This window comes from Oryza brachyantha, chromosome 9 (assembly GCF_000231095.2).
Source record: "Oryza brachyantha chromosome 9, ObraRS2, whole genome shotgun sequence".
Taxonomy (NCBI): Eukaryota; Viridiplantae; Streptophyta; class Magnoliopsida; order Poales; family Poaceae; genus Oryza; species Oryza brachyantha.
This window is the reverse complement of record NC_023171.2, coordinates 8,281,478-8,297,443: the sequence shown is the minus strand read 5'-3', so window position 1 is coordinate 8,297,443 and position 15,966 is coordinate 8,281,478. Positions and strand designations below refer to the sequence as shown.

The following is a 15,966-nucleotide window of genomic DNA, read 5'->3' as shown; positions in this document are numbered from 1 at the left end:
TAGCCTACGTTTACTATTTATAATAAGTGTTCAAGCACCCCTTACTTCTATACTCTTGCATATTGCAATTCACAACACAATATGTCAAAATCTGAAGGTAAGACTGAAGCAGGGGAGAGGCAGAGGAAACAGAGGAGAAAAACCAAAGGCTGAGATCCATACCATTTCATTCTAACTTAATTTGTTGTATCGTGCTGTGTTGGATGAGCCCGCATCTTCTTTCTTATTTTTGGCTGTTATGTTTACGTCATCAGTTTTGTCATCTTGCCATGGCGTACTCCATATAAGCTGCAGACAAATCAGCTCGAAGCATCGATAAATAAAACCCTAGTTCTTACCACCATTTTTACTGTCTTGCGGTCGCCACATCCTTCTCTATGATTTTCTTTCATTAATTTCAGCATATGTTCATCTATTTTTTGTTTCACTAGGTTAAGATTTCCAGGAGGTAGCCAAAAATCTAAAGCTGCCTGAATTTTGTTGTGTTTAGTTCTCTGAATACTTGGATCGTGACACCATCTCATTCCCCATTTCATTAAAGTGCAGACGGCCGGGACGCTTGTACGCAAGCGAATGCGATTACCAGATGACAATCTCTGTTCTATGTTATATGACTTTTTAGTCATGTATAAATTAATATGTATGCTAATAAATATAAAAATATATATACAAAACATATACATTGATACATGAATGAATATATCAAATAGAGAAAATATTTTGGAGCAGAGGAAGCACAATCTACAATTTACTGTAACACCGTTCCGTTCCGTTAGACCGTTACCCTGTCCGAGTGATGGGATGCAGACGGAATAACCAAAAAAGAAAAAAAAAACTTCAAAAAAAACCATCCCCACTGCCTCCCTCCCTCCTGCACTACCCACCGCCGCCCGGCGCCGATCGAGCCCACTTCAAACCAGATCCCTAGGGTTTCCCGCCGCCGGCGATGCCCGCCTCCTCCGTCTCCGGCGGCAGCGGCCCCGGCGGCGTGTCGCCGGACGCCATCATCGAGTGGCTGCAGGACGAGATGGGATACCCGTCCGCGCCGCCCGCCCCGGAGCAGCTCCGCAAGATCTGCCGGGGCAACATGCTCCCCGTCTGGTCCTTCCTCCTCCGCCGCGTCCGCTCCGAGCGCACCGTCTCCACGGCCCGCAAGAACATCCTCGTCCACGGCGTCGCGGCCAGGCGGGCGCGGGAGGGGGCCGGCGGCGGGGGCGACGCGGCGGCCAGGGAGGCCGAGGCGAGGGAGCGCGACCTCGCCGCGGAGGAGGCCGAGCGGCTGCGGGGCGTCGTGCGGAGGCAGCGGAAGGAGCTGCGCGCCCGCATCGCGGAGGTCGCGCGCGAGGAGGCAGAGCGGAAGCGCGTCCTCGGGGAGCGCTCCAATGCCAGGTACACGAAAATTCAACTACACTTGAGTCGTGCGTGGGATTACATGTCTAGACTTGATTATATGCCAATTGAGTTGATGCTAAATTTTGGTCTATAGCTTTGCTTCTCGTGGAATCTGACGATAGAAATGCCTGACATTTTAATATGATCTAGGATGAAGTACTATCTGACTGTTTATGTTCATTGATACCAAAAGATTTTGCATCGACCTAAACAGCCTGATTATGCAGTCGAACTGGTAATTACACATTTTCATGGAAACTGGTAGAGTCATCAATTCCTTGTGGTATGGCCCAGTAGGCCTGTTTTCGAACATTGTCAGAAATTCCATTTATCTGCTAACATGAGTGCACACTTTTTTATATATTGTTTGATTGTTTCTTGTTAAATGTGTGCAATTTGCTTGTAGCAGTGCATCTACTACTATACATAACTGTAAATCTATAATGTTAATGTCATAGCTATGCTTTCTTGTCATGTAAATTTAGTTAATTACTTCATGCTTAACTTCTGTGACGCATCAACGTTCAACTTCTCTTTATTCAATAACCAGAACCCAAAGACATGTTTGATCTGGCCAAGAGTATAATAGCAAAATTCGTGTCTCGTTTCCCTTTTGGATTCAGGCACAAACAAGTTATGCTTGAGGCATATGAACAGCAATGTGATGAAGCATGCAAGATATTTGCTGAATACCAGCGACGTCTACATCAATTTGTTAATCAAGCAAGGGATGTGCAAAGGTCAAGTATAGGTGTGGGGGGACCTGCAGATGCTGTTGAGGATATACAGTTGCAGAGTGAGAGAGAAGAACTCTACTCGACTGTCAAAAGCAACAGGTTGTCAGATGATCTCGTAGAGACATCACGTGAAAGGAGTATTCGGAAGGCATGTGAAACTCTTGCTGCAGATACAATTGAAATGATTCGAAGCTCTTTCCCTGCATTTGAAGGAAGTGGCATTAATTCAAGTTCCCAATTAGATGCGGCAAAGTTGGGCATTGATCTGGATGGTGAAATACCACAGGATGTTAAAGCTGTGGCATTGGATTCCCTGAAAAATCCTTCATTACTGCTGCAATCAATCATTACCTACACATCACGCATGAAAATACTCGTACATAAAGAAACAGACAAGATTGACATACGTGCTGATGCAGAACTTTTGAGGTACAGATTGTATAACTGCTTTCATTTGCATTCTGTTTCATGAATACACATGAAAAATATTTTGACTTTCCACCCTCGTGTGATGATTATGTCTTTGGTAACTTCTGGATCTTTCTCACATGTACTAGCTGTATACTTGTTCTATTGAATGTAACCCTATGATTGGAATTTAGCATACGCAAGTAGTACATGATAGGGAATTTAGTTTTTATTCAGGACTTGCTTTAGCTTAATACAAATTAGTAGCTGTTTGCTGCAAGAGAAATACTGTGATATTAAACTTTTAATGAGAAATATTTTCTCCATTTCTAGTCAAAATGTGTTCTGATCTGCTTCACGAAATGGTTCCAAATTCACTAAATCAGTTTCTTCTTTTTCTTTGAGTTAGATGTTAACCAGGTATACAATTTTTTCTTTCTAGGTATAAATATGAAAATGAGCAGGTCATTGATGCTGCTTCAACTGATGCAAGCTCACCCTTACCATATCAGGTATATGGCAATGGAAAGACTGGATCAGAGCTGTCAACCCGCGGAACATATGATCAGCTACTGGAAAGACAGGTTCTCCCTTAAGATTTTGTTGATCCTATTAGTGTTTATCTGCTATCTTTGCAGGATAAGACTATTTTTTCTGTTGTTTCTGTTGGATTAGTGCTTATCTTCTTGTTCTGTACTTCTTTTCAAGAATTGTAATACAAACTTTTGCGTTTGTTTATTTATTTATTTATTGGACATTTCACATTCCACTTGATCATTTTTTTCCTCTTTATAATAAAAGAAGCTGCACGGTTTCATCATGCTCTTCTTTCTTCATAGGATAGTAAAATTGTTTTTTGTGCCTTATGCCGACAACCATAAATGTTACATGCCACTGAAGTTAACTTCCACATAACATATTTTTCCTTGCAGAAAGAACATGTTCAGCAATTCTTGGCCACAGAAGATGCTTTAAATAAAGCTGCTGAAGCTAAAGCTCTAAGCCAGAAGCTCCTACAACGCCTTCATGGTACTAGTGACGCAGCAGGAAGTAAAAAGACACCTACTGGGAACACCTCTCAGACCATGACTAACAGCAGACACTTGGAGGTACTTATTCGAGATGACACTATGGTGTGATAAAGTTGATTTTCAATGCTTCTTGGCCAATAGTATATTAATGCTTACAGTGAGATAGCAACAGTAGTAACATGTATTCTCTAAAAAAAGAAAAAAAATGATAATATGCACACAAGTTTCCAAGATCTTGAATTTGGTAGTCCAGATTTGTATTATCAAGAATACCAGATAAGCATATCCCATAACTTCATCGTGGCTCATTAGACAAGCTTATGTTTTTAGTTCATGTGTTAAGGTAAACATGACTGAAATTCTCATGGTTCTTATAGATATAGTGTGTGCACAACTGCACATTCTATGACACTAACAGTTCCGGACTCGACTAACTTGCATTGTTTGTACAAACTGTGGTGAAATTTCTGTTTTCGAAGCTGCATTTGCTGCTTGGCATTATTTTTTCAATTTCAACATAACACACACACATACACACAAAGGTCTCATCTTTTCCTGATAGCTCTGTCGCTGCTTTATTTTAGCTTGATGTTTGGGCTAAGGAAAGAGAAGTAGCTGGGTTAAAGGCAAGCTTGAGTACACTGACATCTGAGGTACAACGTCTATATAAGTTATGTGCTGAGTGGAAAGAAGCAGAAGACTCCTTGAAGAAAAAATGGAAGAAAATAGAAGAATTTGATGCTCGCAGATCAGAACTTGAGTGCATTTACAATGCTCTTCTGCGGGCCAATATGGTTAGCCTGGAGCCTTTGTGCTTTTCTCTACAGCTCTTTACTTAGTTTGCTTTCGTTATTCAAATGTCAAAAAAATAAAAAGTTTTATCCCTTCTTCGGAACACAGGAATTTTACATCACAGTCCAAAAATCCTCCAATCTGAAGTAGAAATAGAACCAATTACTTATCAATATTCTTTCCATTATGGTTACTTGTTACCATTTTAGTAACTTTCCATCTAATACAGCAGCGTAGTGACCCCAAGTCAGAATTATGTTGTCATAGCGGCTTACTATGGTGCTGTATTGGATGGAAAGTTACTAAAATGGCAAAAATTAATACATTGGATATGGGTCTTACTCAATATTTGTCTCAATCATTGAATACTATGGACACGGTCGCTTCTTGGAAGATGTCTCAATCATTGAATACAATGCTATATAGGAAGCATCAACATTTTGGGAGCAACAGCCATTATCTGCAAGAGGGTATGCATCAAGAACTATCATCCCTGCTTGTAATGCTGTGGTAGACATGTCAACTAACTCAAGGGATCTCATCGAGCGAGAATTATCTGCGTTTGGGCAGAGCTTGGATAATAGTTTATGCAGGTTGCCAGCAACTCATCAGGTTGGTAACTTGCACTGTTAATTGTCTTAGCACGCAGGCTAGCAGAATGAAAGCTATGAGAACCATCTTGTGTTTCTGATATGTTGACTTCTTCAATCTCTCATGTCAATGCTGTGGTTTGTCTTTCCTAGGCCCTTTTGGAGGCTTTGGGCTCCAATGGTGCTGCAGGATCAGAAGCAATTGCAGCTGCAGAGAAACATGCTGCTATGTTAACTGCACGAGCTGGCGCCAGAGATCCATCTGCTGTGCCATCTATATGCCGCATCTCTACTGCTCTTCAGTATAATTCTGGCAAGTTCACTGCTGTTGTTATTGTTGTTAGTTCAAGAAAAAGGTGTGATTATAATGTTATATAACATGTTAAGCCAAAATGTGTTCCAATTTGTGGAGATGGTAGTCTCTAGTGCTTGGCTTGGGTATGAAGCTTGAGCCAAGTAGGTATTATTGTGTGTGTATGTTTGTTGTTGAGTGCGTCCACTACTAACATCTATTTTCATTTGTGGAACTGCTTTGACATTTCTCTATTTGATTGTAGAGAGTATATTTACATGTTAAGTGTGTTTGCTAACAGTTTCACCAGGTACAGAAGGCACAGATTCTGGCTTGGCATCAGTTTTAAATTCACTGGAGTTCTGCCTAAAACCTTGTGGTTCTGAAGCTAGTATACTAGAGGATTTATCAAAAGCTATTAATCTGGTGCACACACGGAGAAATCTAGTTGAGAATGATCGTGTCTTGCTAAACCGTGCACATCGTGCTCAACAGGAATATGAAAGGTATGCTTAAATTTTACTCAGTCTTTATGTTTCTTCACTGTAGATACTTGTTTAATCCCGCTAGAACTTTACTAACACAAAGGATATGTTTTGTGTATCAATGAGTGACGATATTGTACATAGAGTTTGTAGGACCAGTGTCAATGTTTGTTTCTATGCCCTTCCATCCTCTGTTGACTTGTTCCTGCAATCTTATTCCTCAGACATTTCGGGTACTTTTTATCAGTACATATTTTATCTTGGAAAGTGGTTTTGTTTTTGATAAAAATTCTGACATGCATTTTAAATATGTTTGTTGTTTTCTATGCTGCACAATGTATGCAGCAGCTGTAACATTTACCAATTGAGCAGTGTACCATTGGATTCATGAACTGAAGGCATACTCTAAATTTTTTAATTGATGGCGAGTCCACATGACAACTTAGTATGCTGATACACAGTGAAATATAATTATTGTGCAACTGATGTCTGAAACAATTCAGGAACTGGGATATGGGATGCCCTTATTTATCGCAAGTAGTTCTGCATTTTTTTTGTTGGTCTTGAATGTTTCCTATATTTTGTGGCATGAATCTATATTCCAGTTACTATGTTTCAAAAATGGTTACTGATGTTTCCGTTATATAGGGTGGCCAACTACTGTCTTAAATTAGCTGGTGAACAAGAAAAGGCTGTATCAGAACGGTGGTTGCCAGAACTGAGAAGTGCAGTTCAAGAGGCTCAAAGGTGTTTTGAGGATTGTCGACGTGTCAGGGGTTTGGTAAGTATATATTACCTTGTATTTACGTTTTTTTTTCACTTGATTATAAATCCTTAACAACACAATCAGAGGGTCAATGAGATTATGGCAATGTAGTCATGTTGCGATTGAATAAGAACCAATGATTATTTTCTATCAAGGACTATCAGCCCAATCCTGCAGAGGGATGTTCGCCTCCATCACCTGCTTTTTATGTGGGGGAGATGAATTCTTTCCTCACATTTTTTTTTAGACAACTCATTTCATTTCTTATTCTATTGTCCAAATTTTTCTGTTGTGTTAGAATCTCTTATTGCAATGAACTACCCATATGCTCAAATGATCATGTCATGTCAGCTCAAATATGTATAAAGTGATACCATAGCATTTGCCTGATTGGTCCATTCCACACTGTTTCTATCTGCCTTCGTGCTCCTCTCCATCAGCTGATTTTTACTTTGATGTTGCCATTGCAGGTCGACGAATGGTATGAACAACCTGCAGCAACAGTCGTTGACTGGGTGACAATAGACGGGCAAAGCGTTGGTGCCTGGATCAACCTTGTAAAGCAACTCCACATGGAAATCTCCAGACGAACACTTGCCATGTCCACGGCAGGTGACGACTAAGAAAGGCAGCTGGTCGTTAGCTCTGCTATCTCCGCGGTTTGGTTTTTTAGAGGCTTGATGATTGGTTGAGTTTGACGCCAGCTTATCTGCTTGATAGCCCTGTACCATAGTCTGATGTAATTGTAATTCTTGGTTTGTTTATTAGTTTAGTATATGTTCTTTATATATTCCACCATTCGTTCTTGTTATTTTTGTCAGTTGGCACATATGCTGTAAAAATTGCTCTGAACTTCTGGTTGCTGATTGTAATTGTGGCGTGCACAGGCTACTGTTTTTACAGTCGCCCAGCCCCAGCGGTTCACATTCTTGTTCTACTACATGCTAGTGTTTCATGCTACTTATCGTGATTACCATGATGATAGTTTTGTTCTACAAATGGCGTGGTTTTGTTCGGCCAATGTCGAGAGAATTCAAAAGGTTTGAAAAAAACTGAAAAAAAATATGGTGATATATTGTGGCGTAGTGCGGTTTGAACACCAAAAATGTATTATAGATATTGTGAAAACTGCCGCTATAATTGTCCTAGATGCCACAACTATTGTTATTGCCAAAATTGTCACCATAATTGCCCAATCTAGTGTGTTTATTACGTAATATCGTGCAGGTTGACCACCTAAACCGTGACATTTTTTCAAAAAATTTGAAAATTTAAATTCATACACTTTTTGTGCGATTATCGTTGATAATTATCTCCACTGGGCACTGGCTTACAGTTACAAAGGGAAAAGCGATAAGTGAAACAAAGGAATAAGTCCACCGGAGGTCTTCAAATTTGAAGCCGAGTTTGTTTTTCATCTCTTAACTGTAATATTAGAGATGTATATTCCTAAACTCACAGAATCCGTTTAAAAAAGTCTCTCGGTAGTATTGACTCATTTTTAACCGATTTTACCGACGTGGCGTCTGATAGGTCCTACATGTCAGGTTTTTTTTTTATTTTTCTCTCTCCTTCTCTTCTTTTCTCTACTCTCTCTCCCTCTTCTTCCTAACTTCCCTCCTCCAGAGCGTGCCGACGGGGACAGGGCCAGGGACATCTTCTCCAACCAATCGCGGGCGGCCGCAAGGCTATTGATCGATCCACCATCACCGACGCTCGACGTGAGCGTCCCCGTCATCTCGTCATCTGTAGGAGGCTGCAGTGCGTGTGTTTTGAGCGCCGTGGCAACGGTGAGGCTGGCCCAGGCAAAGGTGTCGTTGATGAGGGCTGCGGTCGTGGGCGGAGGCGTCATAGGAAGACGACGACGGCGCTGACGCGTTGATGAGGAGGGAGGAGGAGCGGCCGGGGAACTCGATGAGGTGGAGGGCGTGGACGCCGACGGGCGAGCGGTTGGAGGGCGAGACGACGTCGAGGAGCATGAGCAGAGTGGGGACGTCGCGTGGCAAGTGGATGCAGGCGAGGACTCAGGGCTAGCTCCGCCTCGGGGTGCGGCCACGCAACCGTCGGCCGCTTGTAGAAGACAAGGCGCTGCGCCGGCTTCACGACCATGGCAAGCAGCGGGCTCACCATCGCCGTGATCAGCACCGACTTGAACACCAGCACCGTGAACGACTGGTCGCTCATGATCTGCACAAACAAACAAACAATTAATCATGATTTGCATGGCGATTAACAACTAATGCAGTGGAGTAACTAATTAATCAATAGAAACCAATTATAGTTAGTAATTAGGTTACCCCTTAGTTCCTTGCAATGTTGAGGATGACGAGCTCGATGATCCCCTTGGTGTTGAGCAGCAACCCGATGCACCTGCCATCACTGAGCGACATGCCGAACACACCGGCGACGCCGACCGCGGCGACGACCTTGAAGACCGCGGCGAGCATGGAGGCTACCATGAGAAGCACCGCGGCATGCACGCTGGTGATCTTGGCGGTGTCAGTGCGGAGGCCGCTCAGTGCGAAGAAGAGTGAGAGCAGAAGTCCCACCACAAAGTCCTCCACCTTCTCCACCGGCGCCACCCCGACTGGCCCATTCGACACGGCGAGCCCGAACACGAAGCGCCGAATATGGTGTGCGTGCCGCCGGCGTCGGCCACTAGCTCCGCCACCATGACGCCGATCAGCACCAAGCGCTCTGGAGAAGGAGGGAGTTAGGAAGAAGAAAGAGGAGAGCAAGGGAGAGAGGAGAGAGAGAAAATTTAAAAAAAACATGACATGTGAGACCCACCAAATGGATCAATACTGCCGAGTGACCTTTTTTGAACGGATTATGTGAGTTTAGGGGTACACATTTTTGGTATTGCGGTTAAGAGACGAAAAACAAATTTGGCTTCAAGTTTAGGGACCTCTTATGGACTTTTTCCTGAAACAAACTACAAGCATTGTCTTTCATATATATGCCTGCCACTACGTGCTAATAGATGACTAGGGTTGGCAACACTAATAGATGACTAGGGCTGGCAACCGGCCAGGTTGGGGTCGATATTGTTCCTTGGGAGTTCCGACATTGTTTCTTGGCTCGATATTATTCCTTGGCCCTGGGCCTTGATATTGTTCCTTGGCCCTGGGCCCAAAGCAGAGATGGGGAAATCATCCCCGTCACCGTCCTTTTGGGAGCCCCGACTAGGAGATAGGCGCTGCTACCGTCTGTCATGAGCCTGAGCACCGAGCCACACCGTCAGCTGGCTGCTTGGCTGCGTACCACCGCCCTACTTGCGGGGGCCACCCTTTACTAGGTTAGGGTTTATTTTAGTTTCAATTATATATTAGCTAGGGTTAGATGCGAGTTGGGCTTTTGGACCTCCAATGTACTTCATTTAAAGCTTAATATAGCTCCCTGGGGCCTCGCTGGTGTACCACTGCCCCCCGCCCCCATCCCTGGCCAAGACCGATGCCCTAGCCCTAATCTTGGCGGGTCTAAAATCCCCCCAGTCCTGGCCCCATCGTGATTTTTTATTTAAACATTTTAAAAAATAATTTTATTACTAAAACTCGAAGGAAAATATTTTTATCGTATAAACATTTTAACCATGCCACCAACAGTAGCATGTCAACTCTTTTTGCCACGCCAAAAAGAGTGGCGTGCCCAGGGAAGTTCAGATGGTAAAAATATTTTTCTTCAATATTTAGTAATAAAATTATTTATTTTAAAAAGTTTAATAAATAAATAAAATTCTCCCGTAGAGTGGGCCCCAAGGAAATTGCTATACCTTTAGACGACCCTGTTTTCATCCCATAGATGACAACTCTTACAGTAGAAATGTTGTGGCATTAAAGAGCCCTCAACATGTATACAATTCCTAGGAGGTGTTTGTTTCTAAGGGCTAAACTTTAGCCCCTATTCACATCGGATGTTTGGACACTTATTATAAATAATAGTAAATCGGATGTTTGGACACTTATTATAAATAATAGTAAACGTATACTATTAATAAAACACATTTATAATCTTAGACTAATTCGCGAAACGAATCTAATAAGCCTAATTAATACATGATTAGCTTATGTGATGCTACAGTAAACATTTGCTAATTATGAATTAACTAAGCTAAAAAAATTTGTTTCGCGGATTAGCTCTCATTTATGAAATTAGTTTTTATTAGTCTATGTTTAATACTTTAAATTAATATCCAAACATCGGAGATGACATAACTAACCCCTTAGTATACATAGGTCTCATGAATTGCCTCTTATTGAGTAGAACTTTTTCATCATCTCTTTATTTAAAGTTGATTTTGATTTTTCATCCAAATTTATTTTCCTGTCTTGGTTTTTAGATCACTAAAAATACATATATAAAAGTTTTATCAACAAATAATTTTTCGTTTGTAAATTTGTCATTTAACATTTTTTATAAAAAAACAAAACAATTACCTCCTTTCTTACGGTCTACTCCCTCTTTCAAAGTAAATCAATTCAGGGAGTTTCAACTTTGTCCTAAAATAATTCAATTTCTACCCTCCAACCTACACTTGAATTGTCCTTTTCAGGCCACAGGAATTAGTTGCCCCTCCTACCGACTTTAGTCCACTTTTTCCCGACAAACAACATTGTGTGAGTTTCCGCATGTAGATTCAGCATCAACTGGGAAGGTTGCAATTCCAGTAAACACATCCAAATTATGAAACTACAGTCAAGCTATCATCAACATCATCTACCAAGGGAGCGTTTTCTGTACCAAGCTAAAAGTTAACACACGCTGACACTCCACAGTCCACACAATCGCTGCATCGAACGACCCAACAGCATCTTTTTTTTTTTTAAGTTCATTCTTTTACCTAGACTGATGGAAACGTTCCCAAATTTAGCCAAATGATAAGTTAACACAATCTTAGTCCTAAAAATAGCCTAGCTCTTTGTGTGCACTGTACATCTCCACGTTTTAGTTTGCACCAGCAATGAAGAGCTGACGCCATAAACAGTGCATCTCCTCACCACGGATGGCTCTTATTATAGCAGTTACCTCTTCCGCCTTTTTGGTTCAACCTGCAGTAGGCAAAGTGAAAGAAGAAATTTTACGTCAAAAGAATCTAAATATTATTGAGATTTCTCTGCAAGAAATGCACATAAAAAAGATGCTAATGGGTGGTAAAACTGTATCTTGAAGGTTACAAAATTAGCTGCTGTTTCCATATGATTCATTTGTCAGGGGTTTTACTGATATTTTCAAAGAGAAGTTCAGAAATACCAACAGTCGTCTTGCTTATCTAAACCATAGATTAATTACAAATACCAGCATAGCCTAATACTAGGCAAGAACAGCATTGATATTTTGAAAAGGCAACATAAATAGCCTTCTTCGTAATACAAATGTTCATGAAAATTTGAAAATATAATGCTCATCAAATTTTTAGTGTGGGAGAAAATGTGAAGGATAAATCATAATCAAGAAAAAATAAATTGATTCACTACCATGAAAACTACATTTTTTTTACAATGATAAGACATGAGAAAATAGGATTCCAGATATGCATGACCCTGAATTCCTGAGCAATTAAGAAGCAAAAGCAAGTTAAGTGTACTTACAATGAAATTAAACTTCTACTACTTTAAATTATAAAGATTTTAAGTAACCAACCTTAGAATCAGAATTCGGTGATGCTGGGTACGAGTTTGAAGGTCTCTTCGTGCCATTTTCTTTGACACAATCTGCGCACAGGAAATGGTCTAACTTTTTGGCCTGTTCAATGGTCATTCCCATACAAGATGGATGGAACCTGCACAAGTTAAAAGGTTGAGTATTCAATCAACAAGAAGAAAAAAAAATGGAGAAATGGTGCAGAAAATTGGAAACAGTGTAGCATGACAACACATAGGCATGTTGAATAGATCATTTATTTTGCCAAACATTTTGCATTTGAAGAAAAGTAACAGTTGATGTGTCTATATTCTATTGTGGAACTGTGAAGTATACAGAATATGCTGGGCAAAAACAGAACCTGATGAGCAGTGAAATACGATAGAGCCATATCATATTAGTTGTAGCAAACACTCTGAATGGCAACACAGGAATTATCCATATAAAATATGATCCTTTCAGCGAGAAAGTAGAAATAAAAAAGAGAAGATGATCATCATAATATGAAGGCACAACATAAGTGAAACATCAATAAGTATGTCATTTTAGCAAAGAATGTAGTCATGTTTATTTTGTGCATTCTCATGTGCTTTTAAATACCTATGACTTCATACAACTGCATACATATTCGTTGACATCATACATTCATACTAGTTAGGTTAGGTACTTGCTTTTGATGTATGAATGAGATGGTAGTTCGTTACCAACAAGCGTTGTCCATTTATTGGGTATTAGAAAAGAGCACAGGTTGTGAAAAGTTCTTGGTCATGTCAGTTTCTAAACTCTTTCTTAGACAAAACATTACAGGTCTTATAGGAACACCAAAGGCACCTTCAGTTCTTGTCAAATTCCTCTTTCCCCATGTATCCCACAAGAAACCAGCGCCAAAGCCAGCTACTTCAAATCCAAGCAAAGAGCAAACATGCCAGTAGCTAAAGAAGAGCTCATAAGACAATAATGTAAAAGTAGCTACAGTCACTATAAGATCAGCCTGTTCCATTGGTAATATGAGTTTCAAACCATTCTTTGAATCATATCTCTCATCCTCAGAAAACCATGTAATTGATGCTCTGTATACTATGCGTTCAAGAAGGGCAGATAAAAGTTAGGAGCAGAGCATTCAGTTCTAAGGAACCTCAAATGGTCATGAATTGCACCCTGCTCTTATCTTTAAGATGGTCCCCAAGGATTTATACTGGTCCTCCAAAAAGAAAGAATAATAAATTAAAGTCAAGATGAACTTGCACATTATACAAAACAAGGAATTAAATATATGGGAGAAAAGAAAAGCTTAATCATAACATGTAAACAGAAGTTAGCTCGGCTATAATATTTATTTTGTGGGTACTATGAATACTATATCCTACACAAAAGAAGGGAAGAAATTGTGGACAAGATAAACTTCTCCTAATGCAGCATTAAGAACTTAGATACATGGACAGAAAGCATAGCAACGCATGTAAATGAAAATTGGCTCATCTATGATACTCCTGCGTCTAAATATGACTACCACATGGACATGAAATAGTGCAATATCATTCAGTCAATCAGATGTGGTATAAAAGGTTAGGATTTTCCAAGTGATTTACCAGTCCTTGCATCCCTCGCACTGCACCATTAGGTCATCTGGGTTGTACGGCATCTCACACTTGCAGTACCTACACATAAACCACCAATTATAATCAACACAAGCAAAACCCACATTGCAATTGTCGCAAGCAGAGCGCAAAGCAAACGGGCGACCGATCAAATGGTCGGAAACAGAAGAGCACGGGCGGCATATATACACGGCGACGCGGTCGGGCGTGAAGGCGCCGGTGGCCGCCTTGTACTCGAAGCGGCAGAAGAAGTCCTCGGGGCCGACGTTGTCGAGCTTGGTGTAGTTCTTGAAGGAGTGGACGACGCACTTGCCCTCGATGGTGTGCGCGCTCTGCGTGTCGAAGTGGTCGGAGAGGAACAGCTCCTTGGCGCCGTGGAACTGCCGCCGCCCGCCCTTGGACTCCTCCGGCCGGTAGTACCACCGTACCCGCACCCGCACGCTGCCCCGGCCGTCCGTCTCCAGCCGCTCCACCCTCGCCACGTACGGCGCCTTGTCCGTGTCCGACGGCCGCATCAGCACGCAGTCCCCGGCTTCACCCACCAAACACAGCAGCACAGCTGAGATCGAAATCCTGGGGGGGATCGGACACACACGCAGACAGACGCGCGGCGCATACCTCGAACGGCCTTGTTGGTGCCCTTGATGGTGTAGAATTCTTCGACGTCCTTCTTGCCCTGCTTGGTCTTGCCCATGGAGGGTTGATTGGGGGGCAAACCCTAGGTGGTGGTGGCGCGGGGGCGGGGGGGGGGGGGGGGGGGGGGGGGGTTGCTCCCCGTTCCGACAAGGGGAGGGAGGGAGGAGACGGGGGCGGGGGCAGTTTGGGGATTTTGCGAGGGGGAGGGGGCAGCGAAGCGGAAGGTTTTGAATCCGGGTGGCGTCCGGCCGCGCTCCGCCGTCCGATCCAGAGCCAACGGACGCGCTCTGGTTGATTCGCCGTTGACGACGCCGCGGCACAAAGCTGATTCCCGGCCATTGAATGGGGAGTTTCTACGGTATAATCACTTGGGTTCTGGCTTTATAGTGTATGCTTATCATTTTAGAAGATATGTGTACATGCTTATGAAGTCACTTTGGTCATCTATATCTATACTTTTTTCTTAAGAAAGAAGCAGAAGCGGTGGCGGACAGTGAATCTTGTGCTACCGTACTACCGACACATTTTTTTCCCATTGAAAAGATAAAGGTACATTGTAGGTTCACATATCAATCACTTTCACGAACTCTAATTTTATGAGAAGAAAAAATAACATTGTATAGCTAAAGTCTCACGTGTCTGTAACAATATATACAGTAATTATGAAATGATATATCTACAAATAATAATAATAAGTTAATGATAATTTTAAAATTAAAATTCCTAGTATAGTGAAATACCAACATATATATATTATTTTATTGAAGTGTATTTCAAGACTAATCTATACATATAGTCTTGTGTTTCTAAAGTAAATATTTTAAAAAGAATCATAGTTAAAATTAGGATGTATTGCCTCATTTTCCTAATGCAAAATGTTTGACTTTTTTGGTTACAATGTTTGACCATTCGTCTTATTCAAAAAGTTAGTACAGATAAAAATGACAAGTCGTGCTAAAAGTTCTTTTGATAATAAAGTAAGTCACAAGCAAAATAAATGATATTTCTATAATTTTTTGAATAAGACAAATAATCAAACATTGTAATAAAAAAGTCAAACATCTTACATTATGAAACGGAGAGAGTACTGGACTCAAAAAATTCGTCTCGCGGTCTCTAGACGAAATCTGAAATCTGTTTTGTAATTAGACTACATTTAATACTTCAAATATGTGTCCAAAAATTTGATGTGATATTTTTGAAAAAAGTTTTTACAAACTAAACATGGCCTGAGATGGCTGCCATTTAGCTTTTTGTGTGTGTGTTTGGCTTAAGGCATGGGGGATGGCCGCTATTTTGTGTTTGGTTTTTCTATACTAATATAAAAAGAGGAGTTGTAATTTTTCTATGACCACCCAAAAAAAACATACACAGGATTCTCCCAATCAATTATTAACCGTCGGATGAGTCAATCTAATGGTCTATAACTGTATACAAAGTTTTTCTCTTGCAATCCTATGTAGGACACATCCTTAAACCACTCCTTGGCACAATCAATCTACGTGTGAACAGCTCCACCGCAGAAACTAAATCCACTAACAGCTCCACCGCGCCATCGTCGCCACCGCGGAAACTACGTTTGCTCAAAAGAAATCAGTG

General features: G+C 41.4%; 2 protein-coding genes across 2 annotated transcripts; one reads left to right on the top strand and one right to left on the bottom strand.

Moving 5' to 3' along the window:
- The first annotated feature begins 823 nt into the window (after window positions 1-823).
- Window positions 824-7,480, top strand: LOC102705186 (AUGMIN subunit 5). The gene is made up of 10 exons (XM_006660534.3): window positions 824-1,389; window positions 2,016-2,558; window positions 2,980-3,121; window positions 3,470-3,646; window positions 4,153-4,362; window positions 4,787-4,972; window positions 5,104-5,263; window positions 5,544-5,748; window positions 6,376-6,508; window positions 6,964-7,480. The coding sequence occupies exons 1-10, from the start codon at window positions 947-949 to the stop codon at window positions 7,114-7,116; spliced, it is 2,352 nt and encodes a 783-aa protein (XP_006660597.3). The 5' UTR covers window positions 824-946; the 3' UTR covers window positions 7,117-7,480.
- A 3,697-nt stretch (window positions 7,481-11,177) lies between these two features.
- LOC102704913 (chromatin remodeling protein EBS) lies at window positions 11,178-14,470 on the bottom strand. Its single transcript, XM_006660533.2, has 5 exons — window positions 14,350-14,470; window positions 13,921-14,263; window positions 13,723-13,791; window positions 12,134-12,272; window positions 11,178-11,541 (listed from the first exon to the last, which is right to left on the bottom strand). The coding sequence occupies exons 1-5, from the start codon at window positions 14,423-14,425 to the stop codon at window positions 11,515-11,517; spliced, it is 654 nt and encodes a 217-aa protein (XP_006660596.1). The 5' UTR covers window positions 14,426-14,470; the 3' UTR covers window positions 11,178-11,514.
- Between the last annotated feature and the right edge of the window lie 1,496 nt (window positions 14,471-15,966).

Excerpts from the sequence above, each read along its gene's own strand:
- LOC102705186 (XM_006660534.3), top strand. The coding sequence starts at position 947 with ATGCCCGCCTCCTCCGTCTCCGGCGGCAGCGGCCCCGGCGGCGTGTCG. Across the intron at positions 5,264-5,543 it reads TGCTCTTCAGTATAATTCTG|TTTCACCAGGTACAGAAGGC; the intron begins GCAAGTTCACTG and ends GTTTGCTAACAG. Across the intron at positions 5,749-6,375 it reads GCTCAACAGGAATATGAAAG|GGTGGCCAACTACTGTCTTA; the intron begins GTATGCTTAAAT and ends TCCGTTATATAG.
- LOC102704913 (XM_006660533.2), bottom strand. The coding sequence starts at position 14,425 with ATGGGCAAGACCAAGCAGGGCAAGAAGGACGTCGAAGAATTCTACACC. Across the intron at positions 14,264-14,349 it reads CACCAACAAGGCCGTTCGAG|CCGGGGACTGCGTGCTGATG; the intron begins GTATGCGCCGCG and ends TGGTGGGTGAAG. Across the intron at positions 13,792-13,920 it reads ACGCCCGACCGCGTCGCCGT|GTACTGCAAGTGTGAGATGC; the intron begins GTATATATGCCG and ends GTTTATGTGTAG.